Source organism: Melanaphis sacchari, unplaced genomic scaffold (genome assembly GCF_002803265.2).
Source record: "Melanaphis sacchari strain LSU unplaced genomic scaffold, SCAv2.0 Contig23_pilon_pilon, whole genome shotgun sequence".
NCBI lineage: Eukaryota > Metazoa > Arthropoda > Insecta > Hemiptera > Aphididae > Melanaphis > Melanaphis sacchari.
In genome coordinates, this window is record NW_020271114.1 from 4,925,309 (window position 1) to 4,946,090 (window position 20,782).

The 20,782-nt window shown below is 26.1% G+C and overlaps 1 protein-coding gene and 1 long non-coding RNA gene across 2 annotated transcripts; both read left to right on the forward strand.

Annotated features, from left to right (window-relative positions):
* Positions 1 to 506: 506 nt before the first annotated feature.
* On the forward strand, positions 507 to 2,301 carry LOC112594812. Its single transcript, XR_003114670.1, has 3 exons — positions 507 to 655; positions 761 to 864; positions 2,232 to 2,301. It is a non-coding gene; the product is annotated as an uncharacterized LOC112594812 (long non-coding RNA).
* A 5,474-nt stretch (positions 2,302 to 7,775) lies between these two features.
* LOC112594565 (b(0,+)-type amino acid transporter 1-like) lies at positions 7,776 to 19,622 on the forward strand. The gene is made up of 13 exons (XM_025339406.1): positions 7,776 to 8,082; positions 14,272 to 14,395; positions 14,502 to 14,603; positions 14,701 to 14,976; positions 15,069 to 15,194; positions 15,292 to 15,391; positions 16,399 to 16,443; positions 16,544 to 16,667; positions 16,752 to 16,855; positions 16,957 to 17,053; positions 17,149 to 17,298; positions 18,163 to 18,331; positions 19,117 to 19,622. Exons 2-13 carry the CDS (start codon positions 14,311 to 14,313, stop codon positions 19,251 to 19,253), a joined length of 1,515 nt encoding a protein of 504 aa, XP_025195191.1. The 5' UTR covers positions 7,776 to 8,082; positions 14,272 to 14,310; the 3' UTR covers positions 19,254 to 19,622.
* Positions 19,623 to 20,782: the final 1,160 nt, after the last annotated feature.

Sequence of the window (20,782 nt, forward strand, 5' to 3'; positions counted from 1 at the left end):
TGTTGATTTTTTTTTGTTTAAAATTGTAAAAGGTCTCTACACGATTATCGTTATAAGCGTCTGCCTGAGATTGTGAGAGAGAAAAGAATTTAATTAAAGAATTTGAATGAGTGAGGACAGTTGTGGAATCTTTTATAAAAGTGTTTGGCTTCTTCGAGGACTGTTTTTAATTTCAGATCTGTTTGAAAAGTATGATTTGATATGTATGGGGAAGCATTTTTTAATTTTCTTAGCGTAATGTTTTGGAAAGATTGAATTTTATTTAAGTTTGTTTTTTATGATTCCCCATAGTTGAATATCATGTATCCAAATTGATTTCAGTAATGATTTTTAGATGAGGAATTTGATAGGTATTAGGAGAGGTGTGTTTATTAGAAATTAAAACAACGCATATTTTTGATATTAAAATTTATAAATATTTATATGTTATTATCATTTGTATCTATCATGCAATGTAGGTTAGCGACAGTCCTGTAGTGTTGTACTGCTAAACTGTTAACAGTTAATCGAATACGTTATCTTACAGGAATCTTTAAAGTTATATTTTTGACGTGTATTGGAGATGACCTCTAGGCGTCGTGTCGACAGAAAATAATTTTTAACTGAAATTTATTTAATTCGTACAATTAATAGTTAACGATCCACACTAGTTCAGGTGTTATTTGTATTTTTTCTAAAATTATTTATTGTGTTTATTTGTATACATTTAATAAAAATAACAGTATTTGAATATTTAGCAATTTTTTTTTTAATTTAACAGTTTTCAGGAAATTTACAACCTCCTAACTCCCTTGGATACGTTTCTATACGTTGTTTACCTACACAAATTGCAGTTTGAATCTATACTCTTGAGCTTTATTATAGGTACGTATCTAATTCTAATATGTTTAAAAATGTAATTATTTAAGTATTGTATTATCATCTTATATCGTTAAAAGATTTCTTCTTCACTAGAACATGGGGTCTATGGTAATGACTTGATAATAAAATATTTCCATGGTATACATAAATTATCTTGATAATCACTATTCAGTATGTGTATAGCCACAACGATATAGTGAATATTTTTTTTAAACGAATAGCTTTTATCCAGAGATTCATCATTCATATAATCATATACAGATATAGGTACTTTTTCATGAATAATTTGTAGAATTTGAAATTAGCGTAATTTAATGGGTGTCATTTTTATTCACTTATATATAGTCAATATTCGTTAGCTTAATTAATTCTCGTATTCCATCTTTTTTCTCTGAAAATAAAGACCTATTTATAAATTATAATTTTTAATTTTAAGAGCAAATATTCTAATAATTTATTTTTTTATAAAGCAATTTTTTACTTACCTAGTTAATGTTTTCAGTTTTCCACCACACAAAATATTTTTATCACTTCATACGGCCCATACGAATATGACATATTTAAATTAAACATAGGCTTCGTTATTAAAATGACACGCATAATTTTGTTAATTTTTGATGTTAAGAGGATTGGAAGCGATGATTTTTTATTTGTCTAATACATCAGCAAAATAGGATTAAATAGATGTGTCCAACGTACCAATTGGCAATTATAATGAAGCGCTAAGAATTTTGAAAATAAAATTGAATTTGTCGTCAAATCTACTTGAGATCGACTTTCCCAAAGTAATTAAAAAATCTACATATTTCAATTTTTGGAGAAGTTAAAATAAAAAAATAAAAAATGAAAGTCGATCTCAAGACAAAGACAGAAAATCAAATGTCCAAATTCCAATGCTCTTAAAAAAAAAAATAGGAAATGGGTACCGCTCTGCTGGACGGGTAAACTGCATGTGTTTGCGCCTAAATGCAAAAATCTCGATTGTGTTTAATAAAATTAAAAGATTTTAAAATACTTGTTTGCGGCCATGTATTTTAAAAATCAATAAATTTGACAGCAACGTGTGGTTAAAAAATATATTTTAAATTTTAGCCAACTATTTTCATTTTTAAACCACTGCAGTGCATTGGGGAAATTTAATTTTTATATCAGTCGTGACTTGATATACCTTCATAGCCCATTGGTAGGTAATAGGTATACTTATCCTTAATAATATCCAAATTTGTGTCTTTGCTGTAAATAATTTTTATTGCCTATAGTTAGTATAGTTTATACGGAATTTTACGACGGTATTTCTCAAATTTCGACCGCAAGTCAGTCGTCGTCGTACTTCACTATTATTAATTATTATAAATTTCTGTTTGGTGTAGTTTTGTTTCAGAAATGACAGAAAATAAAATTATATTGCAGAAAATGAAAGTAACAATTTTAAAGATTTACTTATAGAACAATAGTTAAGATCAACAGTTTTAAATTCAGAAAAATGTATGAAAGTATAACTAGTATATTTGGTAATGTAACTTGGCATTGTACAATAAAAGCGTGTTTAACAAGACTAATTTAAAATTGAAATGTAACTGTGTTACTGTGAAAAGCAATTTAAATCCTAACCATAATACTGATAAATAAAATAAAATTGTCAAATTATTAGAAGTGCGTGTAAAAGAGTTAAAGACATGACTGATCGCCCAATTAAAATAATACGTTTTCTGAAATTGCAAAGAATAGTTTGGACACGTTAGATTACAGTGACGTTAAATGAATTCGTGTTAGAACGTACTCGTGTAGAAACATACGAGTACAAACAAATATTCCAGAAAATATTTTTGAAGTTCAAGAATTTTTACTATCAAAAAAATACGTTATAATCTAAAGATAAATCAATGATTGCAGTCCTACTTTTTTCAGACTTCAAACTGGCAGAATAAAATATATTATAATTATTGAATTATTCTGATTTCTGATGTGGTTAAAAATTAGGCTTCACTGTTCTATAGCATCGTTATTATTTTTTTAAACAAATGTAGTATATAGAGACATTTTATATTAAAATTGTTTTCATAAATTATTATTTATCATCTGTATAGGTTAGGGCCTGTTAGTATTTCGCGGGAAAAGCTGTGACGGTCGACGGGTAATTCATTAATTAATAATTTAAAAAATAAAATATTTTCAGCAGAAATTAAACCATCATAGTACATCATATCTAATATTATATTAATAAAAAATTACTTTAAAAGCAATATCAAAAACCATTAATGAACTATTTTTATGACGGCTTGCATGAACAATCACTAAGCAATTAATAAATCGATATATGGTAAGCTAATGATCCCTTAAATATGATTGGTCCATTAAATTTTATTGAACCATTAAATAATCTTTCATGCATTACAGAATTATTAATATACTAATACAGGCAGTGATCGATCAGAATCGTTTATTGTATTTTGTGTATATTGTAATGATTTATCATTAAATTCAAATTTAACACTAATGTATTATAGTGGTCAGTGAATTACTCAATGACAAGCCGACAAAGTACACAAGTACACTGTATCTTCCTCGACATCTATATATATATATAAGTACTATATAGTAGTGTGATTACCTAATTTACCCTTATATATATATATATATATATATACATAAGTGCTCATACATATACATATATATAAATTGTGGGTTGCTAAAACTGTTAATATTTCACAGAGCCATGATATTTCACTAAAACAATAACAATTAGGTATAAAAAATAAGGAGTGCTAAATTTGAACTAGGAGGTACTAAAGATTCTTTTGCACCCCCCCCCCCCTAGTTGTGCCAATGTGTATATGTTACGGTAAATGATGTTATATCAGAAATTAACGTTATTCGCCGGTTATTAACGTTATTTACCTACGAATGTGGGAATTATCGTTATTTTCTAGTGAATAACGTTAATAACCGTATAATTTGGGAAATTTTGATCTGATTATAAAATAAAAGAGGTTATTGCGGAAGATTTAAAAAAATAACCAAAGAACCAATCATCAAAGAAGACAAAATCGGAAATTAAATCATAGAAATCGCAGAAAAAAATTCGGAACTTGGTACTTAAATATTTTTTAATTATTTAACGATAAATTTCCGAATTTTAAATATAACAAAAATAAAACTAAAATATAAATATTTGAAAATTATTTTAAATATTTTTTTGATGATTGTCAAGAAAATATTTGTATTGCATGTAAAAATTCAAAAAAAAATTTAGAAAAACAAGGAGAGGAAATGATGAAATTTTCTAAAGAAAAATTTCCTCAGCTTGAAATAGGCTTAACTGTATGTGTATTTATACCAAACGTTGATAGAGCTCGTGGTTCTATGCAAAATATACTATCAGTTGTCACTCAAGTTGAACATGATTTATACAAACTCTGTAAGTTAATTCTTAATGAAAAAATATACTATTAAAATTAAAATTTGTTTTATTATTTTATAAATACGGAATATAGTTTTCTAAAAATATTATTTCACATGCCAAAAATAGCTGTTTGCAAATAAAATCTATTAGACATGGACAATGTGATAAAATTAGCAGATGGTAGACAGTTGACACTGAGGGAAGTAGCTAGTAATAATTCGGTTGCGAGCCCTCGAAGGTACCAGCGTTGTCATTGCAAGACTAGTTGTAATAATAATAAGCATTGTGCTTACCTTGGGGCTGAAAAATTATGTTATATTAAATGTCATGGGAGTAAAACTTGTAAAAATAAATAAAAAATAATAATGCATTTATTCTATTTTTAAAAATATCTGGGTACTTACATAATTTTTCAAATTGTAGTATTTGAGATTCATGCGCTTATCTGATTTATAACATCAATTACCTGTGTATTTGGTCATTAACGTGATTATCCAGTTTATAACGATAATTACCTGTATATTTGGTAAATAACGTTAATAACCGGTGAATAACGTTAATTTCCATTTAACATCATTTACCGTAACATATATATATATATATATACATAAATATACAATTTATAAGGTGATTCATTTGTGTTTATACACTCAATATTTCGATAAATTTTAACTTTTTGAAAATATTAATTTTACAATTTTTTTATTGTTATCACTTTTTAAATTTTTACTCTTGAATAACAACCTACATACATTTTAATTTCAAATGGAATACTTTTTAGAATTATTTTGATTCATAAAATCGAATTTAGGATGAGTAGTTAATAGTTAAAAGTATTTAAAGTTTTAAAAAATGTGGAGTAAAGATATTCAACATTTTATGTGGCATCTTAAGTACCTACCTACTATTGTGCCATTACTACGCTTTTATAAATTTAAAATCCTTAAAACTAGTTACGTACCTATTATATTATCATTTATTCATATATTAATTTATATTTAACTTGATATGATACAATACATACTAAATTTATTGTTAGGCGGTATCGTATAGCATTATTAACGTTTATCTATAATTTTATACATTAATATTACCGAACTTTTCATTATTTCAACTAAGTATGTTTATAACAGGATGTAGAGCGTATTTTATTTCTTTATATATTTATTTTAATATTTTTCATTAATAATTATTAATTATTAGGTATATTATTAAAATATGTTTTATACACTGATTCTGGTTTATAACAATTGATTTCTGTACAATTCGTTAATTCAATTTTCTTTAATCCTTTATATTAATATATATACTTGAGATAATATACTTGTATGATTTAAAATTATTTTAATACATTTAGGTAGGTAACCTACATGTTTTCATTAATGTTCGCTATTGCATCAGTAATAATCAAGTATTCTGTCAATAGCCTATCCTACCTATCTGTGCCTGCTCTTGTTCTCAGTCGATAAAATATTTTTATACATTTTTTTTTATACATAAAGTAGGTAATTAGGTAGAACCTAATTTATAACATATTTATAATATTTATAGAACAACGAAATTGTAACAAAAATAATGTGTAATTCATACTATCCTAATAATAATTAATAAGTAAATACTAAATAATGATGATTGTTCACTTTTTTAATTTAAAATATTTGTTTTCGTTGTTAAAAAATAAAATGTACTAAAAATACATAATCTTAGTCCTTAATGGCTTAATTATTAAATTAGCTGATTAAAACATTTTTAGTTATTAATTTACGTGTTTAAATAACAAACAATACTTTAATTAAAAAAAATTATTTTTAACTGTTAAAATTGGTATAAATAAATAATAACTGTAGACTTAAACTATGTTATAGCTGTAGTAAAATAAGTAAAAAATATGTAGATATAGGTATAGGGTATAGCTACTTGAATATTATAAACTATTGTAAGCTTAAGCTTATATTAGTTTTAAACTCTAATAAAATAAATATTTTAGTTTGACATATTATTTTTTTAGCTTATAAATAGACTATATTACAATTACATAATATACACACCTTACTTATTATGATATTTACATGGTAAAGTCTATATTCAACAATTTGGATAATTATTTAGAGTCAAATAAAACGTTTATATGAAATTTAGTCTAATAAAACCAAAGACAAACCTAATTAATAAAAATTATATAAAAATACAATTTATAAAATAGTTAATAACCTAGTGAGGCTATGTGTATCAATCAAATTATAAAAATTCGATATGTGTAAATATAAATATTTAAGAAAACTTTAGTGTTAATATTAGTAATATAATGTAATCAATAGTGTTGTACACCTATAAAATTAAGTCAACTTTTCAGCTATGTAATAAATTATATATATATTTATTATTATATTAACCTAGGAACTACAAATACCAGATACGAGCTGAAATAAATAATAAAATAATAGGTAACTAATACTATAATAGTTAATTGAAATTCTTTATATTTTGATTTAAATAAAATATAAATATAACTTAGTATTACTATGCACTATAATACAGTTACATTTGACTTAATATTAATATTTAATTAGACTATATATTAATGTATTTTAGGTATTGGAATTCGAAGATATCAATAATTTGTCTAATAACTATTGTTTATAATAGGTAATTATTAATGACCTTTGTGGATTTTTTAATTTTTTTTTACTGTTTAGACCGTTTTTTATTATAGCTTAAAATATTAGTTAGCCTATGCTCTTACTTATAGGCTATAATGTGTAATTGTTAAATAATACGTAGGTATATCCTATATTATATTACTTAAATATCCAAATGGATTTTTAATTTAAACATTGTGTAGCCTAGGTATCTATCAAGATTATATTTAAGTTCATACTATCTACTATGGTTATTTCACACTATATTATATTATAAATTATAATATTTATAAAGGTTGTAATATCATGAAAATTTTTATTTCTATCGAACTATTTTTGTTTTATGTAAATGTTTTTGCCCGGTATCTACGTCGTAGGATAGGTACCTAAATAGATATCATGTAGAGGAGATATTCATATTAAACAAATTGATTTTTAGATATCTTTTAAATAAAGAATTGTAATTATGTTTTAGATATATATTATGATATTTAGGTTTATTAAAAAAAAAATTCCACTTTTAATCATTCGACTACAAAACAGTTTTTTTTTTTTGTACTGGATATCGTCATATCGACAATCAACAGAAATAAAATATTCTAATATTATCATGTATTTATACAGAAAATAATTTAATGATTAAACGCGTATGTACAACAATATATAAGTGACACGCGTACAGCATAATTTACGTTGTACGATAACTTGCATACCACATGAACATGATATATATCATTTATTATAAAGAAAACCTATCTCACCTATAGGCTATAACTTATTTTTTTATACTACAATTTTTGTATAACGAAACCTGCTCACTAGGATCGCTGCGGGTCATCGTGTCATGCGATGCTATGCCGATTTTCATCCTCCACTATCGTGTACTGTGTAGTGAGTACTGAGAAGTCGTCACTAAATAGTCTAACGTTCGCTAAATACAAATTCACGATTAAACGGTTTGAGTCTACAGTAGTACAGACGTACAATACCTATTATTATAGTCCGTACTACAATTGTACTTATGCCATAAGGCTTCGATTTAGAATACCTACATTAATCGTGCGTTTCTATAATTCATTTTTATAGAATCAAATCATTGTTTTTACTCTACAGACATAAACGCTATTTGTAATTTTACACTAAAGTATAATATTAGTACGACAGTCATTTTTCAGACAGGTAAGATTTTTATTTTCTGATTTTCTTAATGGTTTTGTAAATACAGTAATATTTTAAATATAATATTAGTTATAATATGGATGTAAGACTTAAATAATATAAAAACTATTTTACCCAAAACGCTATTAATCGAGATAATAATACAGTTTGGTGTATACCTACTGTATAGCCAATAAAATGATTATGTACCTTGTACATACTTTGACATTTTAGTTGTGATTAAAAATTTTTATACAGTTACTATCAAGTACTTAACTTTTTACTGTGATATAATATCTTCATTTCCATTGTCATTATTATTGTATATATATTTTATTTTATTTCATAGTAATTTTACGTATTTACTAATTTTATTTTACTCTGTTAACTCTTTTACGTTTTTAGTTTTTACTTTTTTGATAAGATAATTCCTTAGTCCTCGTGGATCGTGGTTTGTAAATTGACGATTTTGTTTTTACGCCAATTACGTTATCTAGCGGTATAATGCTCCAAGTATAATATAGTGAACCGCTCAAATTTAAACAGACGTACCAACCAATTATCTTTCTTTTAGCAAAGTAAAAAAAGAGACGAGGTACTTACAATTTTTATCAATACCGTCCAAAAATATTATAATATCTACAAACAAACCGATTTTGAAACGAAAAGGGAAGTATGTTTTTATCATTGTAATAAAATATATAAATAAAATAAATTTGATTATTTTCCAATTATATATAAGTATTCAAAAATTAGCAAAAAGTTGAATAATACCTTCAAAATTTTTTATCATAATTACGATTTACGTTTAGTTTTAAAATTCTTCAATTTATGAATTTTATTCATACAGTTTGATAAGTACACTCAATTGTTTAATATAAAATAATTTATGTGTTCTTATGCATGTATAACCATAAATAGATAATTTAAATTTTTGTAATAATTTATTCAATGTCATAAATTATAGGTAACCTTTAATTTTTAACTATTCATCTTCTTATTCATAATTTATAAATTAAATAATTTCATTTTTATGCGTAGGATACTTAAGGATTACTATGGTAGTTAATTTATTTTTTTTCTTTATATTTTTGCGATAATATCTAAAACAGTTTTAAAATAATAAAATAATGCTAAAATTTGGGAGTTAATTGAATTTAAAATAACGAATTACTTGGTTTCATATTGTGTTCACGTGTAAGGCTGGACACTACTTACTTATGGTATTATCAGGAAGAGCTTTTTTTTATATGTATATTGAGTTTTGTTTTATTTTATTAATATAAATATTTCTACGAAAAAATATATTTTTTTTAGTCTTGGCATTATTAGTTGATTATCGGGGCTGTGAATTATTGTGTGTTTTATATATTTTTATACAAAAGAGTAAAAATCAAATAATTTAGTAGGTATTATGCATAAAACAAATTAAATAAATAAATCAAATATTTAAAATAAATATTGTATAAAATTAATATTAAGAAGAACACAAACATGATTGACATGATTCTTATTTAAAAACTTCTGTGGAGGAAAATAGAAATATTAGGTTGGAAAATAATTATTTATTATTTAGGTATAAAATGAACTGTGAAAGTAAATAACATCTCATTTTTGGAGGAAAATGGTCCCACCCAAATATCTGTACTAAAGTGATCCATAATATGCGAGTCACACGCGGATGGTTCTATAAATAATGGCGGATTTCTATTTATATAATACATACTTTTAAAAATATTTCATGGCGATTATTCGTTACATTAACCGTAATAACACAACGAACGTTAGTAATTACACATAATTAAGCATTAAAAAAAAAAAATGTATTATATTTTGTTTACATTTTCGAATCAACAAAAATTATTTAAACAATTGCGTTACGTATTTAGATATATGTGTGTATATTATTTTTATAAAATAAAATATAAGTATTATTTTTTATTGAATTTTATTATTGACTATTTGCATGCGTAACAAAAACTTATTATTTATCACACAGAATATTGTAGCTTCATATTGAAATTTACGAATTATGTACGGTTATGTCACGGTTCATCTATGTATGTATTAAAAAAGAATAGATAAACTATACCTACGTGTGCAATGATGTTATTAATTACTACACGTTCATGTTGTATGCTGCACCCGATATAAGAATACTATAACTATAACTGTATAATATATATACACCATTTGGCACAAGCACATGTCTCTGTTCGTTCTAGTCACGATCGATGCATAAAATTAAAACAACCATTATGTAATAGAAGTGGTTGTATTTGTGACTTCTTTAAATCTATAGATATTGTGTTATATAACGTGCGTATATGAATGTAGACTGGCGAATCTCAGATCCAGGTTTAGGTTAGGTTATGTTTAGTCTCGCTAAACGGCTAAACCGGGTTAGTTATGGTCAAAAATATTTTCGGCGCAGTGTCGCAGTTAGTAATTGTTTTTATAAAGATGTGATACATGCATTATAAACCAACATCCAATTTTCTTACTATATAAGAAATTAGTAATTGTATTTTTTGTTTATTTTATTTTGATATGTGTCGTTATGATCTTTAAAACAATTGTATTTTTGTTTTTAAATTAAGTTGGCCAGCGAATCAAAATTTCTTCACGAGTATTATTGTGTGTGCATAGTTTGAGAACCTCTGATATACATATCACTAGACAAAGTACGTTGGTAAAAAATAAATGTACAATGTCTGATACTTGTATTTATTGTGTATCACATTCGTTGGTGTCTGATGAACTGAAACGAATTGTGATTCATTAAAATAAATAGTTAGAACAAAAAAAAATCGTTGTAGCTATAGATAAATAAGACTACGTGTTCCACTAATATTATATATTTTTATTCTTGCCCGCGTGAATATTAATCTGATTAACATATAGTGTTTCATTATTTAAGTATAAGTGTATAATGTATATTATATAGAGAGTGGTACCTAGTGGCTAGTAACAATATAAAGGTAGATGAGTACCTAGTTTGAACAGCTGTATTTATTTGAATACCTAAGAAAGCCCATTGTTAAATAACAAATTTTAAAACTGGGAAATTAGCTTCTGTTATGTAGGTAGTACATAAGTGTTTATAGATATTGAGCTAATAGCCAATATGTTAATTGTCACTGTTTCAATGTTAGTTTAGGATGTATTAAATTTGAAACCAATGATATAATCAATTCTAAGCGAAGACGGTAGTCAACCTTATATGTCTTTAAAATAATTCTCGGTTTTGAAATTTAAATTTTTCATAAAAACAAATTTGGCTTTAGTGTTTTACCCTTATTTAATTTTTTTTAGAATTTTATATCTATAAGTTATAATTTATAAATATTAAATATTAAACTTGAGTATATTGATTACACATTTTTAATAAATTTAACTACAGAATAATTTTCACATATATTCGTGATTTTGATAAATTTTGAATTTTAAACGATTAATATAAAAATATTTGTTTCTAAATATTTTTATATATATATTTTTTTTATTGTTGTAAGAAAATTATGTTAAAAACTTAATATTATATCTAAAAACAAAATTTTTGTCATTTTTCAGTTGAATTAAAAAAAATTGTGTGAAATGATTTATCATTAAATCGAAGTTCAATATTTACAATTTATTTATTATTTATACATTACACTAACTTACTCAATGATGAGATATTCTCTAAGCTTACTGTACAAGTTTAACAGACTTATTTACTTTCCCTATTTTTCGTGTTTTTTTTTTTTAATCTTTTTATATTAAAAAAATTCTATTTTAGACCCTTTAAAGAACTAGATTCGCTACTAGAAACGTTCATCGATGTTAATGATAGGAGAATTTTTCTATAGCAAAAACACATAATTGTAAAACCAATAATCATTTTATTTAAAATCTAAAACGCAAAAGGTAACTTATATTGATAGTCACTTTCTGAACTAATTCATATCTTTGTTAAATAAAGTTCAAGGTGAATAACTTACATAGGTATAATATCACTAATCAAATTAACACACAGTTAAGTTTCATCTAATGAATTCATGAAAAAGATTATTCAATAGGTTACCGAGACGAGGTTATCAACATTTTCACAATGCGGAAATCATGCGAGGTTAGATTGATATTAATTAAATTTTATACCTGAATGTAAGGTATCTACATATTTATTTTCAATACTTAAATTAGTTTAGAATTTCACTTAATTAGTATAACTTATGTTAAGTTCTTGGTAAAATATTATCTATTAAACGTGGTATTATTTATCAGAAAAACCGGATATTATAAATAATTATATTATATTCATAATTATAGGCAGGTAACATCGATGAAATGAAAAAAAAATAATATTTTTAAATTTTTGAAACTCAATAAAAAATAAAATTGTTATAAATATTGCAAACAATAAAATATAAACGTTTAATATTATAAACGATAACTATACATAATACAATTTATATGAATTAGTCATGTATCTAAAATGACGTTGGGGTTTTTCTTGAAATTTCGTTTTAAGTTATATGCTTTTATCTGTTTTTGTATTTAATTGGTCTAGAATTCCTCTTAAATGAATGCTTACTGGCTATTGATATAATTTTTCAAATGTATCTGTTCTTTTATAAATTATGAGAACACCATTTGCTTAATATCACGTGTTGTGGTATTGTGGCTTGTCTAACTGTAGATAGTAATTACTAATTAGTATTATACATTGTTATATAGATTTAAATTGTGTCTACCATAATTTATAATATGGTGGTAAAACAATTTTATTTATTTATAAAAACTTTAGTACTTGCTCTGTTTAATAGGTTGTATATTTTAATTGAGTAGATTAGGTTACTATGATGGATTCATTAAATTTAAATTCAATAATAAATGATTGTATTCAAAACACAAATTTCTCTAAAGGAGACTGTATATACCTGAATACCTCTATATATTTATATGGGTATTAATTTTAATGTTATACTCGTATATTATGCTAACTGTATTATCTGATTTTTCCCGTAAAAAAAATGAAATAATATAAAATATAGAACTCAGTGTGTTTTGGTTTGAGTGTACTTCAGTTCTCAGTTTCAACCGTGGTATCGTGGTAAATGGGGTGGGCTATTTAAACATCGAGAAAAATACTTATATTCAAAGTTCAAACCATATTCTTATTTATTTGACAATAATTGAATAATTATGTTAAAATAACAACATAATATATTATCATTATTTTGAATAATTAATTCAGTTTATTTTAAATTAACTTGTTTCCAAATAAAACCTAAATTTTTTTAAATCTTAAAAAACATATAAAATATTTTATTATTTTGTCATAATACATAATTTTTTGCTTAAATCTACTTATAAAATGTTTGTTTTTACTATTTTTTTAACTCAACTTTACAACACCTCATAGTTATTTCTCAATTTAAACTTATTAATGAATGTTATTTTAACCAGGAGTGAATTTATTTAAGTATATTATATTAATATATTATTTAATAATTTAATAGATAAAATTAAATTATGTTAAAAAGTAATTAATTTGAAAAATTAAATTAGTTTCCGTACTCAGAGAACACTTTTTAATTTGGCTAAGTTTAAAAATGAAAATACCAATAGTTTACGAGAAAATAATTTACAAATACCTTTATAGATATGGTATATACATTGGTATAGCCTTACAAGGATGTGTAATATATTTAGGTATTTAAATATATATATATATTTTATAAATTACAAAAACAAAAAAAAAATCGATTTTGTCATAATAATGATGTAATATATTTTTGTTTTCTCATTTTTTTTTTTATTATTTTTATATTTTTCTGATTATTAAGAAAAGTACTTATAGTACTACGGTTTTACTAACTGTACACAACATTTTTTATTTTAAAACCTCCGCTTCGAATCTAACTACATTACTGAACTAATAAGATAAAATTATTAAATATTGTCGATATGCAATTTTTAGTCGCGTAACAGTTTATTAATTGTTTGATTTGGTTTTACGAGATTATGTGACAATACGCTCATATACATAGGCAGTTAACAAACTAAACGTTTTACGTCTGTCACAAAATGTTCGATCGCGTAAACAGTTATTCATCATTCATGCACTACAAATGTTGAACAACAAAAAATTGCATGTTATTGACAATTAACTATAATAAAAATAATATATAATATTAACTTGTAGTACATTTGTATTGTTCCCAGGTAAGAAAATATTTTATTCGTACATTCCAAGAAATAAAAATGACATCTGTACCGAAAAATGTAAAATTACGCCGAGAACTAGGTTTGTTCAGTGCCGTCTGTCTCATTATCAGCGTAATGTTGGGTGAGTAGTTTACATATTATGCAAATAAAAAATATAAGTTTATGTATTAGCCAACTTTTCTTTGACCTTAAATAATAATAATAATTTATGATTTTTTTTTCTGAAGGATCGGGAATATTTGTGTCTCCGGCCAATGCGTTAAAGAACACAGGGTCTGTGAGCATGTGTTTGATCATTTGGGCGTCTTGTGGGCTGTTATCACTTTTGGGTAAGTATTTTTTAAACTAATCCACTTAGATCGTGTAGATATGTATGTTTGCTGCAGTTATTATTACAATCGTTTTTTTCACAATAACAATGTTCAGGTGCGATGTCATACGCCGAACTTGGCACTGTAGTCAATAAGTCGGGAGGCGAGTTCAGTTTTTATCAATCTGCATTCGCTGACATGCATAAGTTCTGGGGACCTCTTCCGAGTTTCATATATTCTTGGGTGAGCATCATGTACGTTCGTCCAGCCGAGGTAGCCATAATTATATTGACGTTCTCCGAATACTTCATCCGGCCGTTCAGCATTTTGACTTCCATGACGCCCGATAGCGAATACACAGTGAAGAAGACTGTCAGCATACTTGCACTAGGTTAGTGCAGTACTAAAATCTTTGTTGTTATTATTATTACCTACGTATAGCCAATAATATATCATGATGTTTGTATCGGTTTTGTTTTAAAGGTATCATAACTTTTATCAACTATACTAGCGTTAAGTGTTTCATAAAAATCCAAAATGTGTTCACTATATGTAAAGTCACCGCCTGTATATTTGTCATAGTAGGTGGACTATATCAACTCTACCTGGGTGAGTGATTTATATGTTTTAACGATGAATTCTGTTTTCGAATATTGATTTAATTAATGTCATATTTTAATTATTTTATTATTGTATATCATTGCAGGAAATACTAAGAATTTGATGACCGGTTTTGAAGGCACGACATTATCCATAGATACGCTCCCGATAGCTTTTTACAGCGGTCTTTGGGCATACGACGGATGGTAAGTTATCGTAACCGCGTAATAATCTGTACTTGATTTAAAAAAGAAATAGTAGAGAAATTTTTTTACACGAAAAAAATTGCCTCCCTACCTTATTAATAACACAATTATATAAACTAGAGAATTTTTCTTCCATACCCTCTTTATTCTCCCTCAAACAATTTATCACAATATAACAAACATTTGATAACATATTATATTTACTTTAAATATTTTTACCATAAATGTATGTACCAAATGGTGATGACTGATGAGACTTTGAAGCCAATTGAGACAATATTAGTATTTTTTTAAATAAATCAATAATAAAATACAATTTTAAATATTTTAATTTTGTTAGTTTTTATTATATATATTTTATTATGTATATTTTTATATAAAATACTTTAAATTGGTTCTATAAGTTTTAATTATCACAAGAAATACAAAAGGAACCTGAAATTTGATGCAACATTTTGATCGACGGAATTATTAAAATAGGTTCTAGATCTATCTACAACTGTAGTTATCTACTTATCGCGTAAACCCGGACTTATTAAATGTAATTATCATGTATCACTGTATCATATAGATATAAATTTCTACTCACAATTTTTAGAAATCTTTTTTATTTTTAAAATTATAATTTTGTAAAAAAAAAAAAAAATAAAATAAATAAAATAAATTAGATCTTATGTTTAAATTTAAAAAAAAAGCAGGGATACATCAATATACCTGAAAATGTACTTGAGATACTTGGTTTTTCAATTATTTTATTTAATCTAATCGTATTTTGTCCAGTATACATAATACATAGCAAATAAAAAATATAAAAATCGAAAAATATTCACGAAATAATATAAAAAATGTAAAAAAAATTAAAAATTTTGGTTTCAAAATGATTTACAATGATACATACGCATGTACATAATATATATAAAAAAATGCTACACTCTACAAATTTAGAATCGTATAATAAATAGGCTATGACCATGATGTTGTGTTAATATAACGCGTGCGTGTTGCAGGACGGCTACGACCGTGGTATCTGAAGAAATCAAGAATCCTCAAAGGTAAGTACGATTTTTTCTTGTTATGGTACATTTTATTTCTGTATTATCACTACTTGCTATGTTCTTTCTTCTAAATAACTACAACATTTGCATGTTACAGGAACATACTGCTCAGTATACTTCTGGCGGTACCATTTGTCACCATGATTTATGTTTTAATGAACGTGTCGTACTTAACAGTCCTGTCGGTCGCGGAAATGACTTCAGTCCAGGCGGTAGCGGTAGTAAGTATATTAAAGCAAAGTTGATACTCGATTTAATAATTGTATTCTTATACTTAGAATAATGTCGATTTTTTTGATATTTAGGAATTTGGAACTCGAGCACTGGGAAGTTTTAGTTTTATTATTCCACTCGGTGTAGCCATGGCAACATTTGGTTGTGCGCTTAGTGTCCAATTCGGAATAACCAGGTTGGTCACTTGTTTTAGTGTTCAAAATATTTAATACTATGTCATACGTATTTAAAATATTTTACTATGACTTATTGTTTGTAATTTGTCATTCATTGTAGGTTATGCTTCGCCGCGAGTAGAGAAGGTCAAATGTTGGAAGTTTTCTCTTACGTGAGCGTAAAAAGGCTAACGCCCGCTCCCGCTGTAGTTTTACAGGTATGCTAATAACTAAGACATTGTATTTCATGTATTTAATTTAAATTCTAATTTGCGTCTTAAAATTTTATTATAATTTAATGTTTTTCTTTCAGGGCTTACTCACGTTAATTTGTCTGTTGTGTGGAGACATTGTGGCGTTAATAGAATTCGCTAGCTTCTTAGTGTGGATGTTCTACGGTATCTCCATGGCGGCATTGTTAGTGATGCGTTATACCAAGAGAGACGTTAAACGTCCATTCAAAGTAAACACATCATTATATTGTCGTACTAACGACATTAATGCTATCTATCACCTCTATGGTGGTGCCAAATAATGTCTCTCTCGTGTCCTACTATGGACTTTTAGGATACTCTTATACATCGGGGGAAAATAAAGTGATGAAATTATTCATCTTACATCGATTCGATAAATCAATCATATTGTTGCTCCTGGTTGTTGTATAATTCCATTTGTCACCTTTATGGTGGCGGTACAGTTCATATAATATAATTTAGTAACGTTTTCTTTGATGTCCTACTATGGGCTTTATATATATATCAGTGTGTCGAGGGAACGTGTATATATTGCAAAATAATATGATGAAAATATTCATCTTATATGTATATTGGATCGAATAAATCGATTGTTCCGGGTCCTCAAAGGACTTAAAATTCCTACCGCATCCAACAATGGATGCGGTGTAATACTTATAATAATATTATATTAATGTTCCGTGATTATGTTTCTTTCAATAGTGTCCAGTTGTTTATAGGTATAGATAAAAATATTTCGAATAATTAGGACAGTATTATAAAACCTTTGTTCCGCCTGGACGACGATGATCAAATATATGACACGGCATTGTTTACGGTAACGAAATGAAATCCTATATATATATACAGCTCTGCACATACACACAAACTCGCAAACAATATATATATAGGTGTATATAAGTAAAAAACAATTATACATGGCATATAGGTAAATGTTTATAGCTGGTGTACCTACCCCGTAAGAAGTATGTAGCTTCGATAAAAAAAATTGTATCGTTTGTGCATGTCATGTAGATCGGTGAAAAGTTCTTCTTTTCTAATTTGTATATTTTGTCTTTTGTTCGATCACGCAGGTGCCAATCATAATTCCGATAATCGTGCTCATCGTGTCTGCCGTTTTATTCATCACGCCCATACTCAACGATCCCAAGCCACAATTTCTCATTGGTTTGGTGTTCATTCTGTCAGCGTTTTTGATATACATTCCATTCGTTTTCCTAAAAAAGAGATTATCAATAGTCGGTAAGTATATATAATTATAATATAATATTATGGTATATTTTGAATAAACGCACCGATAAGTTATCGAAATATCAAATATTTTGCAAACGTCACGTTGTACCAAAAATCTCGATTTTTAACCTTTAAAGTATATATGCGTTCTTAATTATTATAATTTATAACTTTTTTTCTACTTTAAAATATAAACAAGTAAATGGTTTTTAAAAACACTCAGATTAAACTGATTTTAAATAATAATTTATTGTTGTATAATAATATATTAATATAGAATAATTTAGATATTTTCTTGCAATATACGAGGTAGTCGGTATGCTATGCTCTGTCTAGTGAGAGAAAATAGATATACACATCTCACTCGACAGTCTACTATTGATACCACTATACCAGTATACTAGAACAGTGTGTCACGTGAAAATGCTCAAAAGAACCAATTTTCGTCGGAGTATTGCGTTTTCTCTCACTAAATAGAGTATAGCTATACTATCATAAATTATTATTAATTAAAACTTTAATAATTATTTATTTTCAAGTTTTATTCGATACTTGCATATTGAGATATACCTATTTGGTATATTAACATTTCGCTTCCCAATAACGTTTTACGATAAGGATTTTTCTCCGCCAGAGTATAAGAAATCCCCTTCCGCGTGCAACAAAAACTAAATGAAACAGTTTTTAAGCCTACATTATCCAAATATAATAGATTGAAGACACTGTGTATTAATAATCAGCAGCCATTTTGAAATTGTATATACATATATGGTCTTTTTGTTCTATGTTTATAGATAACTTCACTAAGTTCATTCAATACTTGATGGTGGTCGTGCCACCAGAGAACGAGGAAGCGGGTGCCGAGGAAAATTGTAGCGTGGAAAACGACGAAGGCGAAACTAAAGTTCCCATGATTGCCGCGGTGGTGTGACAATCGTCTTAAAATGATATATTATTAGCTTCGCTTCCGAAGACCCTCGATACTTCCGGATGGTTGTGTTTTATATTACTATGTAATATTAAATATTATTTATATGATTGTGAAAACGAATGCTAATTTAAGATTTATTTTACGTCATGTCCACGTAATCCATAAGCGGTGAGTCTGTGATATTAGAATTAACGATTGTATAATCTTGTATATATAACTATCCTCAAACCAGTCGTGCATACTACATCAAGAATAACGCCACCTAAATTGTATTAAGGACAAAGAAGTCAATTACTGCTTAATTTATAATAATTAATAAATATACTTAACTAATGTTATGTCATAGGTACTTATATATACAAGTATTTTAATTTTAATTGTATTTTTTAAATTTATTTATCTTTTGTATTATTATTTATTTGTTTGTAATATTTTTATAAAATGTTTTCGCCCATGTCCTATGTATATTTATCAGTTGGAATTTTTTGATAATCGTTTGTATTCAAATATGATATATATAAACAATGTGGTTATTTATAACTATTTCAGTATGGATTTGTCAACATTTTTTATTTTTGAATAAAAATGTCTAAGAGACAAAAATATTTTTTTAGTTTTTTATCAAATATGTATAATTTAATATCTCATAACTTTTGGTTTGTGAATGGTGAATAGTTTAATATTAAATTCTTAAATGTAAATATATATTTTATTGTTTGATATGTTTTTTGTTTTTTATTATAATTTAACTAATATATAGTTGAATAGTTGACCAACACGAATCTTATAATAATAACTAATTAATCGATTCTGTTATTTTTCATGTGTGTTACACCAGGCAACATAATTTTACCAGACATATGATTACACTATATCAAAAATTTATAAGTTACAAAACTGTATTTAAAGGTAGCTAAGTAAAATTAAGAAAGTGAAAAAAATATTCAATAAATGTAGGTATTTGGGCAAAAAAATGTTCTTCAAATACTAATACTTTGTTCTAAATTGACTATTGACTAAACTAATTGTAAAGCCCAAGTTGAACTATTTAATTGATTGAATAAGAAAAATATAGTTACTTTTTATTTTAGTTAACTTGGTATAAAACCATTAGTTTTGAAAATTTAATAACTGTAGATTATAACAACCTTTCAAAGGTTGAAAGATAACATTTTGCAATATTAGCAAAATATAAGAAAAGAAAAAGTTTTTTTGACACAATTGATGATTTTTAGTTTGGTTGAGAATGGGATTAGGGACCTAATATCTCGACTGGAAGGATCTTTGTGATGGTTCTTATAAAAACTGACTTGAATGCTGAGCAACACTTGAAATTAGATAAGTATTAAGGTAACCGATCTGGGTATATTGATGTTGGTTATCACGAAGTATTTCTTCCGCTGTCTAGTACGCGTTGGTAATTTTGTGTACCACGGCGCATACGGAAAAAAATTTGTCAGCAGTTACGAGTCGACCAACTCGCTATTCCTCATTCAATTTATTAGACGTACCTACTTAAGAGGTAAGGA

Excerpts from the sequence above, each read along its gene's own strand:
- LOC112594565 (XM_025339406.1), top strand. The coding sequence starts at position 14,311 with ATGACATCTGTACCGAAAAATGTAAAATTACGCCGAGAACTAGGTTTG. Across the intron at positions 15,392-16,398 it reads CTTTGGGCATACGACGGATG|GACGGCTACGACCGTGGTAT; the intron begins GTAAGTTATCGT and ends TGCGTGTTGCAG. Across the intron at positions 16,856-16,956 it reads GTCCAATTCGGAATAACCAG|GTTATGCTTCGCCGCGAGTA; the intron begins GTTGGTCACTTG and ends CATTCATTGTAG.